At 45.3% G+C, this 14,161-nt stretch overlaps 1 protein-coding gene across 2 annotated transcripts in view; it reads left to right on the forward strand.

Annotated features, from left to right (window-relative positions):
* Positions 1–14,161, forward strand: part of NTRK3 (neurotrophic receptor tyrosine kinase 3) — a 221,475-nt gene that overhangs the window by 71,880 nt on the left and 135,434 nt on the right. For both annotated transcript variants that reach the window (XM_051628321.1, XM_051628322.1), the window contains exon 11: positions 1,067–1,169. In XM_051628321.1, the coding sequence (XP_051484281.1) occupies positions 1,067–1,169 (103 nt within the window). The remainder of the gene's footprint in view (positions 1–1,066; positions 1,170–14,161) is intronic.

The following is a 14,161-nucleotide window of genomic DNA, read 5'->3' on the forward strand; positions in this document are numbered from 1 at the left end:
TATTAAATATAATACACAGCAAACAAGGCGGGGGATGAAAATAGAGTGTGGTGAAATAAAACATTTAAGAAGATTGTAGCTAATGTATCAAGGGCAAGGAAAGGGTTGTGAAATGAAATTACTTTTTCCTGGTTAAATGATGTATTTTCTATTACAGCAGAACACAGTTTTGTAAAAGGAAGCAAAGTCTAAATGTATCACAACACCCAGTGCAGGAGAAAATTGGACAAATGCCAAAGAAATTGTTGTTTACATCAATGCAATAAAAGTATCTTGAGCAAAGACTTGAAGGAATAAATATTCATAAATATTAAAATATGATTGAGATTGTAAACCCTTTAGGGCAAGGAGGTTTTCTTTCCTCTGCTTGTACACTGACAGTGGAAACACAGTTCCAGTGAAGGACTTTGGACACTGTTATAGCATAAATATTTACAGCTAAAAATGAGAATAAATAGGGAACCATTAGAGGCTTTAGGAAAACCAAATATTTTTGGGGAAAACAAACCAAAAACCACCACAAACAAGCAACACAAAACATTTCTATTAATTTCTTCCATTTTCTTTTTGTGATGTGTTGTTTTCCCTCATTCTTTGCCCTGAGGGGTGTTGGGAGGGAGACAGACTTGCTCTTTCTAAAGAATTTTGTGTTGCTCCTGTGTGTTCCCAGCTAAGGTTAGTGTAGCTTTAGTGTTGTGATACCATGGCACAGTGGTAATGTCACAAACAGAGGCTTGTGCTGTTATGCAGTGAAGGGTGGGCCCAGGCTTTGGAGCAGAGGTGGTTCTTCCCTGCAGATCTATGGAGTGAAGAGCTGGGAGAACTGGTGCCAGAACAGCATCACTGGTAGGGAGATCCCAAACCTCCCAGTTCTGCAAACAGCCTGTGATGCTTCCAAGCTGCACCAGAGTCCTTTGCTTTTGCTTGTGTTTTCCTCCACAGCTGATATCCAGAGGGTGCACCAGATTGATATGAGCCTACAGAAGGTTAACTGGGCAAGGAGGTGCTATATTTCCAGTTTAGACTCCTAAAATCCTGTCTTGACTCTAAGACTCTTTCCTTTCAGGTTTCCATAGCGGTTGGGCTGGCAGCTTTTGCTTGTGTCCTCTTGGTCGTCCTCTTTATTATGATCAACAAGTATGGCCGACGGTCCAAGTTTGGGATGAAAGGTACGTGCAGTCACTTGCCTCTAGCAGGAGGCACCTTCCAGGATTGCCCGGCTCTTATAGCACACGTGGAAAGGTGTTATGGTTTTATTTCTACGTTGTCAGCATTGGTGCAAAGCCTCCTCAAGATAATGCTGTCCGGCTCTCTTCTGTTTGTCAAGAGAGTAACGGAGATACACAGGCTGGGGGTCTCACTGATATGTGCTTCTGCTGGGCAGAAGGATGCATGTGCTTTCCTTACCTGCATCTACAGGTTGCCGGGAAGAGCTTTGAGCTTCTACCCTCCAGCCGTGTGTTGTTGAGGGTGTTGTACTCAGGAGAGCATGTTCTTAGATGAAATCTCTTTTTAGGGACCTGATGATGCATGGGATTCCCCTTGGGTGGTACTGGGTGTGAAGGGGAACAGAAGGATGTTGAAATTGGTTTGGGTTTGTTGGAAAGGCAGGTGCATCCATTGTGTGCCTGTCTGTGATGGGGACCGAGATGCTGCTATAAATTTGTAAGGTCCAAGCTGGGAAAACAGTTGCTGACCTGTCTTTCAGCAATGCGGAAAGTCTCTTTCTGTTACCTCTCTATTGGAAAGTTTCCTTCTCTGCATCATGAATAACCACTTTAGGAACTATTTCAAATGTCCTTGGTAGTGATTGGAAAGTGAGAAGGCGTCTGATGTTTGCCAGGCAGAACTGGTCTCTCTGTCCTGTCAACACCAGCCCTGTGATGTGGTAGAGCTAATGCCAGAAGAAAGCAGATGACTCTGTGCCATCTGCTTTTTGTGATTCTGCTAGTATCTCCAGTTGGGCAGCATTGGTGGTGCCCAGTCAAGGTTGGAGGAAGAGCCTTCATGTGACAAAGCAGTTCCCAGCCTGATTGGTGGCTCATGCATGCACCGTTTGAAGCCAGGGTTTGACAAATAGGAGCTTCTTCTGAGGCTTCTGAGTTCTAATCTGTTTCCTGGCCTAGTTTGGGTCTGTGTTGTAGGGCAGGTTGATAGGTTTGGGAACATTTCTTGTGCTTGCCTAGAGCTTGGATTACTTTATGGAGACATTTCCTGAGTGGGTCCAGATGGAATTCTGGCTGGAGTTTCCCCTGTGCATCCTATGGAGATGGAAGACAGGACGTTTAATTAAATAGCAAATCGTCTACACCAACTTAGCAATATTTAGTCCATATGTCCAATGATAAGAACCATCTGGTAGGCTGTACTGGCTGGTGGGTGGAGTAGAGGAATGGAAGACATGGTTCCTGGGATCAATTCCCAGCTCTCCTACTGACTCACTTAGTGTCCATAGGCAATTAGCTGTCTTAACCTCTGTCTCTGCTTTAATTTCCCCATCTGTAAAACTGGGATGATGTTACATGCCTTCTGGAGGGATTTGTCAGAACACTTTCGAAGTGCTTGGGCACTTGCCACTGATGGGGCTTGGAGACAGAAATATAAAAAGGAAAAGTAACTTTTTGACCCTAATGGAAGAATCAAAGACGAATGAACCTTATGTGAGTAACCAGGCTTGGTGAACAGATGTGTGTATGTGTTTAGAGGTTTTTGGAGAAGTGTGTTAGTGGATGTTCTGCATTCCCAGAAATCAGAGGGGTGCTGTGATGGACACGTGTGTGCAGTTTTTTGGAGGCAAAAATGTTTAGCCAGAAAAGCCTCCTTCCCTCCTGATCACGCTGTATTTCTTCCAATTCTAATATAAAACCACAACACTGCAAAGTTTTATGGATTACTTTGGTTGGAGAGATGAAATTCATTGAAATTAAATATATCTTTAAAACCAGGGAGAAAGCTCTTTCATGACTCTTGAGTGTCATGGACACTGCCATGGGCAGCCTACTCATGGTGCCTAAGTTCTGCTCCCTGCTGGAGGCTGCAGATCCTCAGAATCCTCCTGCCTGGGGACAGTCTCCCTAGCACCTGGCTATACCCATTCTGAGCCTCTTGTTTTCCCCCAGTGTCTTGTCTGCCTACACTTTTTTTCTTTTGCCATGACATCATTGTCAACTGCTATGCCACCCAGCTTTACATCTTGAGCCTGTATCACCCTTCTTAGCACCAGGCTTGCTACCAAACCTCTTCACCACCTTCATCCACGACAAGGGCAACCTTTGCTGGCAGTGGCTGAGATGCTTCATGGTACCATCTGCCCTGCCAGTTGTAGCCGATTCATTTCTCACCCCACAAGACGTGTCACAGTCCCCTCCATGCATTCCAAAGTGCAGTTTCTAAACTGTCCTTCCTTGCTGCTCAGCAGGTCCATGAGACCAGAGCCTTACTCTCTCCTTTGGTTGCATTGGGGTCTCAGCTGAGCTGTTGCAGGTGGTCTTCTCTATCACTCCATTAATGGGCTGTTGTCCCTTCTCCCTGGAGGCTTCTTGTTCATGGGGCTTTGCCCTTGTCCAAATCATCAAATCACTTTACTGAGTGGCCCTGAGCTGCACTTTCAGGGGCTCACATGGAGGTCCAACATTACTCTGACACCCTGCGTGAGACAGTGCAGCTGGCAACCACCTCCTTTAGCTGGCACTTTCCTCTAGGTCCCTCATTATGAGTTAATTCTTGGGCAGGAGCCTGTATGGCACCCAGCATGTTATCATTTGCTAATAAAAAAATCTAGACCCTGAGTCTTTTTGGGAAAGTGCATCATTCCCTGAATCAAGAGCTGTTCATCGCCAGCTGATACGTTGCCACTTGTTGAAATCCCAGCTTGGCAAGCCTGCAGGAGCAGGTTTTTCCTGTTGTTTTTGTCACGGATGCAGAACATTGTGTGCTCATGTTGGACATGTTACACAAAGCACCTCGTGAGTCTCTCTGAGCACATTGTTTTTTTTCTTCTGTGTCTCCTAGCATTAAGCAGATGGTCTTCTAGAGAGAGAGGTGAAGCGGACTTGGACTGACAAGGTTGGAAGTCTCATGGGGCTGAAAAATCCCCCTGCTGGGTTGTCTGCCTGTCTTAAAAGTGGACTAATGGGCTGCCAAGAGTCCAACATCCCAGCTACCTTTGCTGAAAAGAAAGTCACTTCATCTCAGGGCACATATGCTGGGGGAGGACTACAAGAGGATGGTGTGTCCACATTTGTCCTCTTCTGGCTGGTAGCACACCTTTGGAGCATTGCAGGAGAGTCCTGACAGAGCTGCTGCTCTGGTTATGTCCCAGCTATTGATACAGCCAGCAGCCAAGGGGTGGAAAAGCCTGTGGTGCCAAGTGTGGTGGCGAGAGGCTGGAGCTGTGACATCCACAAAAGCTCCTTGTGAAGGGGCCTCTGCCACATGGTGCTCCCAGCTCCTTGGCCTCCCTTGGCTCTGTGCCATCCCCTTTGCTTTTCCCTGTTCTTGCCAGAGAGGACAATCACTAACACGAGATGGTGGAGGACAGATCCCCTTTATGGCCACCTGTGGATTTTGGCTCCTGTATCTGGGAGGTAGAGGGGGTTGGGTTGGACTTAAGCAGCTGAGGTGGAGCCGTGGTGTCACTGGAGCTGAGGTGGCAGAGGTGGCAAGAAAGTGGCAAAAAAAAAAGTCTTTTTGTGAAACACAGGGTTATGTGGGCAATATGGAGGCAGCAGAGGGGAAACAGCTGAAAACAAACAAACAAAACCCCAAACAAAAAACCAACCAACCAAAAAAACCCCAAACAACAACAACAACAACAACAAAAAATCAACAAAAAAAGGCCCCTGAGAAGTGTTGAAGTTGCAAACATGCCTGCAACTGTTTGCTGAAGGGGGACATATCCAGAGAGGGAGCCAAGATGCCTTTAAAAGCCTTGTATTAGTTTCGGAAGAACAAGAAGATCTAACAGCAAGGAATTGGGAGTCGGAGCACTTCAGTGTATTGCTGTCCTGGGGGAATGGGTTTTACAGGTAGGGTAGACCGTGTGGGAGCAAGGAGCCCAGTATCCTGCTCTCAGTCTTCACTCACTCCATCTCCAACCACCTCCAAGGTGGGTGTCCCACGTTCCCTGGCCGCCCGCCGGAGGTGGAGGGTTTTACACCTCACCTTCTGGGGTCAGGCTTGTCACCACGAGCCTTGTAAACCTACGTCTTCCCATCAAAGTTTAATCCCAGCAGATGACAGGAAATGAAATTTCATAATATAATAAAAAGGCCACACACAAGTCCTGGGACTAACAAAAAAGAAATTTCATAAACTGATGGTAACAACAGAGAAAAGTCCTGGGGCTAACAAAATATTTGGATGGCACAGTCGAGGAGGCCATGGAAATGCTTAGGTTGATGGACTGAAATACATGCTCCTTTTGCTGGTTTTCTGTTTTATTTGCAAGTGCCTAGGGATAAAGAACATGTGCTCATGTGTATTTGTGTGATGTATTCCTGGTGCTGCACAACTTAAAAATATATATATATATCAAAAAACAGAGTTTGCAGAGGTACAGGGAGGAAGATGCTGGAGAAAATCCAGAGATGTGACCACTTGTTTTGCTGAGATGAACTTTTTTCCAGGCTCTGAGATTAAAAACTTGCATTCTCCAAACGAGGTTTTCTTTGGGTGGAGACAGTAGCAGCTAATGGTTCGGGCTTGGTTACAGTTGGCAAAGAGTCAATTGCTTTTTAATCTGATTTCCTAAAGAAATACGGCGTGTGATCGTGCTGCCCCTCTGCCTGTGTGTATGGCCCTGCCTGCCTGGTTTGCCCTCTCCCTGCAGCAGCTTTTGTACCTGCCAGCCAGTTCCAGAGAAGACAGGGAAGGACATAAAGATGCCTTTGCAGGCATCGTGGAAATAGGGGGGCTGAATAGAGGATGGTAACTCGGGTGATGCCCCACTGATGGAAATGCCTCAAGCCTCTCTGGACATTGGAGAATCCACATGGAAGCTCAACTTTGGACAGAAAACCAAAACCCAGAGGACCAGACTTTGACAGGGTCTGCTGTGGTGGGTGGTGTGTATGTCTGTACACCTGTATATACATATTTTCTTTCTGAATAGGCAAAAGCAACAAGAAGGTGGGGGAGAAATGAAAGAACAGTAAATACAGCCCACGCTTTCTGTAATGTTTGAGGAATCTCATCACTATCAGTTCATTTGGTGTTTGTTGTAACAGCCCTGATCAAAGTGCTGGCACTGCTGATGTGCATGTGGATGTCAGAAGTACTTGCAGAGCTGTTCTATTGTAATTTAGCATTAGTTAATAGGTACTTAAAGTAAAGTGGTTGCCTATTTGATTATGATTGGGTGTTATTAACATTTTTTTCCATAAACAGATGGTAACTGTCTGCTGAGTCGATTGCAGAACAGTTCCAGGGTTCTGATTCAAGAGGACCAGTTCCTGCAAAGATATCTTGGGTGCCTGTCTCTTTTCTTTTGTTGAATTTTTTTTTCTTGTTTCTTTTTTTTTTTTTTCTACCTTCATAATGCAATTATTGCTGCAACTTTATAGGGAGAAAAAATAATATACAAAAGAGCCATGACCTACCTTTCAGATGAGGCTTAATTTAGACCCACTTTGGCTTGGCCAGATCTGGCTATAATCATCCCCTGGTTGTTTTCCCTTGATTATTTGTTTGCAGCTGTACAGAGATGAACCAATATGCTGTAGCTTGAAGAGCCTGCACCTTCAGGGTTAGTTGTTCAGGATAAATCTGTGATCAGGCCTCTTTCATTTCATCCTCCTGGGAGCCTGCCATGTAGCAGGAGCAGGAAGAGAGAATAGAGCAAAGTAGCACAGACAGCCTGGCACAGCTACCGATGACAAACAGTCTTACATGAAAAGTGACAGTGAAGCATGGTGGCTCAGGGATGTATGATGAGCTGTGCTAATGGACTGGGAGGGGGAACTCGTTGCTGTTACTTTCTTTGAGCCTGGGTGTGCAATGTCCAGAGCCCAGCAGTGCCAAGGGGCTGAGCCCCCAAAACACATGAGCAGAGCAGCTGTGTGGAGCTGTTGAAGATTGGAGCTTTTCCTTGTTGGTTTCCTTCTGTTTGAAAAGCCCCTTCATGTACTTCTGGTGCTCAATATTACTACTTGGTTTTATTTGCCTGGGAGGTGTATTGAAAGGGCATGTGGCTTCACTGGGGTTTCTTTCTGTAAATGCCTGTTTGTGCTCTGCTGAAAGTGCAAGCTGTGGCATTTATTTATTTATTTATTTAGTGCCTTCAAGGTGATAAAGCACGAAACTCTTTGAACTGAGAAATTCCTCACCCTCTCCTAAGCATGCAGTCTGTAACCAGTGTGGGGGCAGCAAGGGAAAGGTGCCGAGCATCTATGCAGCCCTGGGCTCCTTGACAAACATTCTAGAGATCCCACCTCGCCCCTGGAGTGCTGTGACAGGCCACCCACTTCTGTGTCTCCTCTGTGAAGGCAGATCCTCTCTCACACCGGCAGTTAATGCTCACACCCCTTCTCCTTTGGTCCCACGTGCAGGCTTTGAAAGATAGGGCAGTGCTGTCACTTCTTGCTGCCTGAAGGAGCCACCTTTTGATTGGAGAGATACATCAAATGATCCTGCAGGAGAAATAGTTAGCAGAAGATCAGGATTTATTTAGACCTAGGAATATTTTTTTTCCTGTTCCCAGAAGTATTAATAGTTTGTTTATACAGGCAACTTAAAGTGCACTAACCAGTCATTGTCTCTTTCAGTTGCTTTTACAAAACCCAAGTGTCTATTCTAGTCAGCTACTAAAAGCAGTTATACAAAAGTCAGGTCAGTAGTTTTCAGGTGACCTGAGAAGCCCCAGGCATCCTTAATTCTGTGTTCCCGCAGGTTCTTCCTCCCCTTGTGTGACCTCTCTCACTGGCAGATGCAGATGTTTGCCCTGGTCTCCAGCTGGGTGCTGGACTTGGGGTGCAGCTGGTGTCTGCTTGGGGCAGTTCTGTTAACAAGTGTCTCACTGCTGACTTTCACAAGTGGTTCTTGCCTTGTGGTGTCAAAAGATGTTTGAGTGACCCTCATCTTGCCTGAGACTCTGTGAGGCCACCAGCTGAGGTGGTGGAAAGATGCTGAGATTTGTTTTTTGCACATTGTTTTTTCCAGCAGCCAAGCATTAACAAGGGGCAGTGCTGGGGACTCTGCCGCTTGCAACACCAGGCTGGCTTCTGGCTTTGCATATTTGGTAGGCACAGCCTTGAGGAGGGAGAGGGTGAAAATGAGCCTCAATTATTTCCCCTGTATGAAGATATCTTCATCCACTCAGGATGCCATTGAGGAGCAACTGAGTTTCCCCAGGTGCTTACCCAGCCACTTGCATACCTCTCTTCCAGCTGTGAGGTGACCAGGGCTTGATCACCTGAGCAGCCTCCCTTGGGGACAGTGCAGAAGGTGCCAGTTCTCAGATGACTCCTGTGGATCTATATTTGCTCCTTGGTCTGATGGTGTCTGTCCATCTGTCTTCATGTGGCTTTGCTTTAGTGAAAGATACTGGATTGACAGCACAAAGCCAGAATGATTGTTTGTCTCTAACAGATACCATGTACAGCAGCAGGACGGGCTAATTTTTTAAGAGATATGACTAAACTGATGAAGAGAGATCATTTCCACAAGCCGAGATCTTGCGTGCTCTCCTGCACCTCTCTGAAGGCAGCCAACAACCAGATAACTAAGTGTCAACTTTGATGTGGCTTTAATAAGGTGCAGGGCAGTGTGGGAAGAAGCAAAGGGCTTTAATTAATATTTTAATTGTATTTTGTCTGTACTGTGGTTGTCCAATTATTCTTCGAAAAAGATTTTGCTACTGTTAATGCTGATAAATGGTCCTCTGGGAGGGTGTCTCTGGTGAGTTCATCACCTCTTCCTTCTCATGACTTGCTGTAGAATTGTTGTTCATTTATGTGGTACTTAGCCAGGGATGATGAGATCTTGCATTCTGTCCTTAAACTCTGGAGCAAGAGAGCTTTGCTCTTGGTCAAGGCACAGGTAACTGTGATTTAAACAGCAGGTTTGACAAGAGAAGTGTTTGGGAGCTGTGGCAGCAAATTGAGAAAAGGAAGAGAATGGTTCTGCTTGTTTTTGAACCTGGGCTGAGTGCATTTGAGGGAGTGCCTAGAAATTTGGAGACAGCAGAATAAGGGAACTGATAGGGACTGTCACTTGGGCTGTTCAAGCTTCAACTGGTGAAAGCACAGAAGAAGAAAACTGTAGAGAGCACTGGATCATCTGATGGTCTAGTGGACTTATTCTGTCTCCAAATTCAGTTTCTTGTGGTGCAATAATGAGCTTGCCTGTTCCTGGACAGCCCCAAGAAACTCCATCAGCACCAGTGTCTAGTGTCTGTTGATGAAGGTGGGAATGGTGCAGAACCTCATGTGATGCTCAGGCATCTCATTTCTATCTACAGCTATGCTACTGCAAATCAATGTACCAGAAGATAATGCCTGAGCACAAAGGCAGCTGGGTAGTGTTTTGTTCACGGTAAGAATAAATCACATTTGGATTCTCCTATTTTGTGCCTGAGGGGCACCGTTATAATCCAGTTTCTATTTGGGATGTGATTTTCAGTTGCTGCCATGCCCCTGGCTGGTGAAGGAGGATAGAGGACAGGATGCTGTGTTCCCTGAACCTGGCTTGTGGTTCAGGAAAGGGACACAGGACATCTCATTGCCTGTGGTTGTGTAAACTGGCCAGAGGTCTCCCACTGGACTCTGTGTATGAGGCACTGCTGCCACCAGTGTGCATGGAGAGACACCAAATGGATCAGGTCCTTGCTGGAAATGATGCTCAGTGCACTCCTGAAAACCCAGCCAAGTCACCAGCCTCCAATGCCCTCTGCTCTACACTCAGACCATATTCCAGAATCTTCCCTCTGCTCTCAGGCTGTGGGCATGAGAAAGGTGCTGCTCACAACCTTCTTCTGTGTCTCAAAACTTCTCTGTTTCCTGTATCTGCTGAAACCTGCTAGCTCTAGAAAAGCTTTTCTTCATTATTTTGTGTCACCTCAGTCTGGCATCTGCAGGACTTACCAGCCTCTTCTAGAAAGGGCTGTTTCACATCAGGACCCTTACAATGCAGACTAGCATCTTATGTAGCCTGGTGTTGGGGTGGCTTTTTTGGCTCTGCTGGGTAGCCTCTGATCTTGCTTTGTGATCAGTGAGGGTTTTTACTCACAGAAAAGGAAAAAAGCCATTTTCTATCAGAGCCCTGTTGAGAATTGTGGCCTTTGGGAATGTGGTTTTGCTACATCTGCCTTTGATGACACTCGAGCCAAAGCAGTGTAGCAGCTTCAGAAACCTGAGGGTGAAACACCATACAGTTATGGCAGAGAAAATGGACAAATCTGCTTGGATTTTGGATTACAAACTCTTTGGCTTGCTTCTCATTCCACCTGAACCAACTCTGGGAGGAGCTGGTGCCAGTGAACCTGCATCTCCATCTTGTCTCTGTCCCAGGGCAGGCTTTGTCCTCCCCAGCAAACAGCAAGTTCTTACCAGCCTGACCCAGTGAAGAATCAGACAAAAGGCTGTGAATTGTTGTGAAGGGAAAATTCCTGTTTTCCTTCTTCCTGGTTTCCCTTCAGCATAAGACTCATGCAGCAGAGACTGAGATGCCAGTGCCACCGCAGCTCCAGGGTGGGCAACGTGCTGATGACGCTTCCCAGCAACATTCCTCTCCTGCTGGAGTGTCATCTGCTGGTGCAGGAGCCTGCGGTGCTGAGACAGCTGCTGGGAGTGGGGCAGGACTGGCCCTTTTGTTGCTGACAAGCCGATTTCATCTTGATGCTCTAAAAGCTCTTGTGACATCCGCAATTTTCTGGATGGATAATGGAAACCTGTGAGCAGGGGCGTCTCGGCGGCTTTTGAAGCGCTTTTCTGTGGAGCTGTGTCCATTGGTTCCGTATCTGCTGACAGGGCTTAATAATCATTAGGCTAAGTGGAGCCGGCACTCGGGGAGGCAGGTAAAGCTGCTGCAGCCCTTGGGCTGAGAGGCATTTCTTGCTGTTCAGCATGGAGATGTGCACCGTGGATGAAGAGCCACATCTTGATGGGCTGATTTCTTTTCCTCTTTTTTCCTCCCAGGCTTGCCAGGCTCTGTGCGAGCTGCTGGCTGGGACTGCTCACCTCTTGCTCACACACTCCTTTGCACAGTCTCTTGGCATCCAGGAATGCTCCTGGATCCAGCCCAGAGGCTGCGGTGCTTCCACTGGGCTCCAGCTTCAGTCCTGCTTTGGGAAGAGAAAAACAGAGCCAGAGTTGCCCAAAATCAGCAGGTGCACAGTTCATGCAAATAAGCAAAACATGTCTCCATCCCAAGTGCTCTTAGCTGTTTTCCAGTTTTCTGCCTCCCACTAAATTGGTGATTTATCTCCAAAACTTGTTTTTCTGTAATATTTTTGAAGTTTGCATCTTGGTTTTCTTCTTTCTGCCTGTGCTTGCCAGCTTCGTGCCTTTGGTGCTGCTTGACTTATGAGAAGGAACCAGCTCTGCTCAGTTACTGAGCCACCTTATCAGTGGTGGCTTGCAAAATTATTACCATCCTGCCCCTTAAACAGACACGTCAACAGCTTAACTAATTCAGTGGGTGTGTTTCATTTCTAAATAATTAATAAAGATTTAGATAAACCCAGCCTTAACACCAGTCCCTATGGTGTTTAAGTCTCCAGCTAACATATCTGTACCACCCAGACCAGCACTAGGAAGGAAGAGCTGTATAAATCAAATTTACTGTTGTTATTAATACTGTTGTATGACAATGCTCATATCCAAGCCAGTTTGAATTCATTTTTCACGCAAGTTTTTTTGAGACACTATCAAATATGTTACTAAGCCTGAATAGCAGCCTTCATTGACTAATTTTGTAATTCAATCAGGGGAAAATAAGGCATTGAGGGTAGTTCAGCATGATTTGTTTTTATAGACCAACTGCTTCCTTCTCTCAATTTCACTATACTTTAGATGTTTAAATATTTTTTCTTAATATTTCTTTTATTTTTTTTACTATACATTTAAAGTTAATCTTACTAATTTCTTCTACACATCAGCCAGGAGAAAAAATGAAAGTTGTGTGTATATATGGGTGCATAAAGGGAAATGTTACAGATTTACTGTATGCCTGCCTTCTTGACAAGTTTCTCTGCTCAGAATTAAATTGGTAGTAGCACCTGGTAGTGAGACTTCATGCTTTTTGGGCTGCTGAGTCCTTTTGCTGTGAGTATCCTGCTGCAGGTCTGTCCCCTTGGCATGTGGGACCAACAGAGCAAATATTGCTGAATTTTCCAGTAAGACTTTGCTTAGCTGTTTTGACTGTCATTTTATTTTCTGTTTCAATTTATTATTATTTTTAAGACTATTAATTCCTCTATCTTCTATTTGCTCTCAATCACCCTTTCAAGGGTCATGATAGAAACTGCAATCAGATACAGCCTGATTTCACTTCTGGATGTCTGCAGAAATCCCCTACCACTCTGCTAGCTGCAGAACAGCTGGATTTTCAAATTTTCTTCCCTTTTTTCATTGTTATTTAGTTCTTAATAGCAAAGCATATGGTTTTCACAGTGTTGTTTTTCTATCTAAGTTTATTGTGCTACTGGTGTGTATTAAGGAGTGATTTGGGCTTATTCAAGGTTTCAAGTAATGTTTCTTGGCTGCTACTGTCTATTAACAGAATATTGGAGTTAATGGGATGTCAGGTTGTGCCAAATCTCCTCATCAGCACAATATGTGTATTCCACCCTGGCATATTAAAACTGAAGTAATAAGGGTAAAGCAGAGCACCTTCCTGCCTTTTGATAAGTGTAGGTAAAGGCATCGACTTAGGTTCTGCTGAACTTGCTGTGATCAGGTTACACCAAAATAAGTCACTTCCTCTTAAGTACATCCTTGTGCAGAAGCTAAAATTTGTATTTGGTTTAGGGATGTTTCAGCAAAGATTGTCTTACTTGGGTGCACTCCTGACAGAGCTTTGCTGGGGTTTCAGCTGGTGGTTTTGGGACAAGTCATGGTCAGGCTTTTTGCTAATCTGCCAAAAAGAAGTGAGATTCTGCTTTTTTTTTTTTATAAAAAGAGGAGAGGTAGTGTGAAACTCTGATTAAGTCTTTGCTAATACATGCTACTGGGTCTTTGAATGCCTGCCAGGTACCTCAGTCTTTTTTTTTTTTTAAGTAGTATTTGGATGAGACCAACACTGACTTATTTGCCTGCTACTAGACAGTCTGCAGAAAGCTATTTAAGCTCTCTTTTTGTGCAAGGTACTTTAGTTCAGATTCCTGGTTGCTCTGCTGACCTGTGGTGCAAAGTCTTTGATACCAGCCTTCTGAAACCCTCCTGGGGACAGGCAGGGAGGCTGCAACTGTGCCTTGAGGATAAATCCTCATTTCCAACCAATAGCAAAAAATACATGTTTTCACTGGATCAGGCTTTACCTTAAGGTTACTTTTTTTTTACCCATACGTGTTTCTCCAAGCCATCAGGCTTTTGTGCAGATTCATGATCACTTACAGGTCCTTTAACATCCTCCATCCTTAGCAGAAAACCATCCAGTCTTGAATCCAGCACTTGAGAGCTTTTCATGGGAGCTATTTCCAAGTACTTAACTTTCAGATCTCAGTTGCTAAGCTGGCACATGTACACAGAGCCCTACGTGATTTGGGATCTCCAAGCTCTTCTGTGCCACATGTGTCTTCTGAAAACTTCATGGCCTCTACACCAGCACTACCTACAGAGTGTGTCGGACAGCATGGAGCTTTCCAGTGTGGAAAGGTGTTGTGAAGTTTGCAGTTGGGAAATGAGAAGAGGATGTGGAAGGATGAACAAGAGGCGACGCAGCAGCCCAGGTGCTTATTTGACAGCCTAATGCTTTGTCACCTGTGCCAAAGCAGGTAGGGAGGGAGAAAACTCCTCTCCCTGAGTGCTTTGTGTGTGTAGAGCACAAGGGTGTGCGTGCAGGCCTTGCCAGGGAAGAAAGGAAGGGAGATGGTTTATGAAGTTGTTAGTAGCAGGCAGTAAGTGCCTATTTATCTGCACTGAGCTGCGGAGCCCAGGAGCGGCTGGAGGGAGATTTGCTGTCAGGCAGACTCTTTAAGGATAAATAATCTTGGCTGGAATTTGTG

This window comes from Apus apus, chromosome 10 (genome assembly GCF_020740795.1).
Source record: "Apus apus isolate bApuApu2 chromosome 10, bApuApu2.pri.cur, whole genome shotgun sequence".
Taxonomy (NCBI): domain Eukaryota; kingdom Metazoa; phylum Chordata; class Aves; order Apodiformes; family Apodidae; genus Apus; species Apus apus.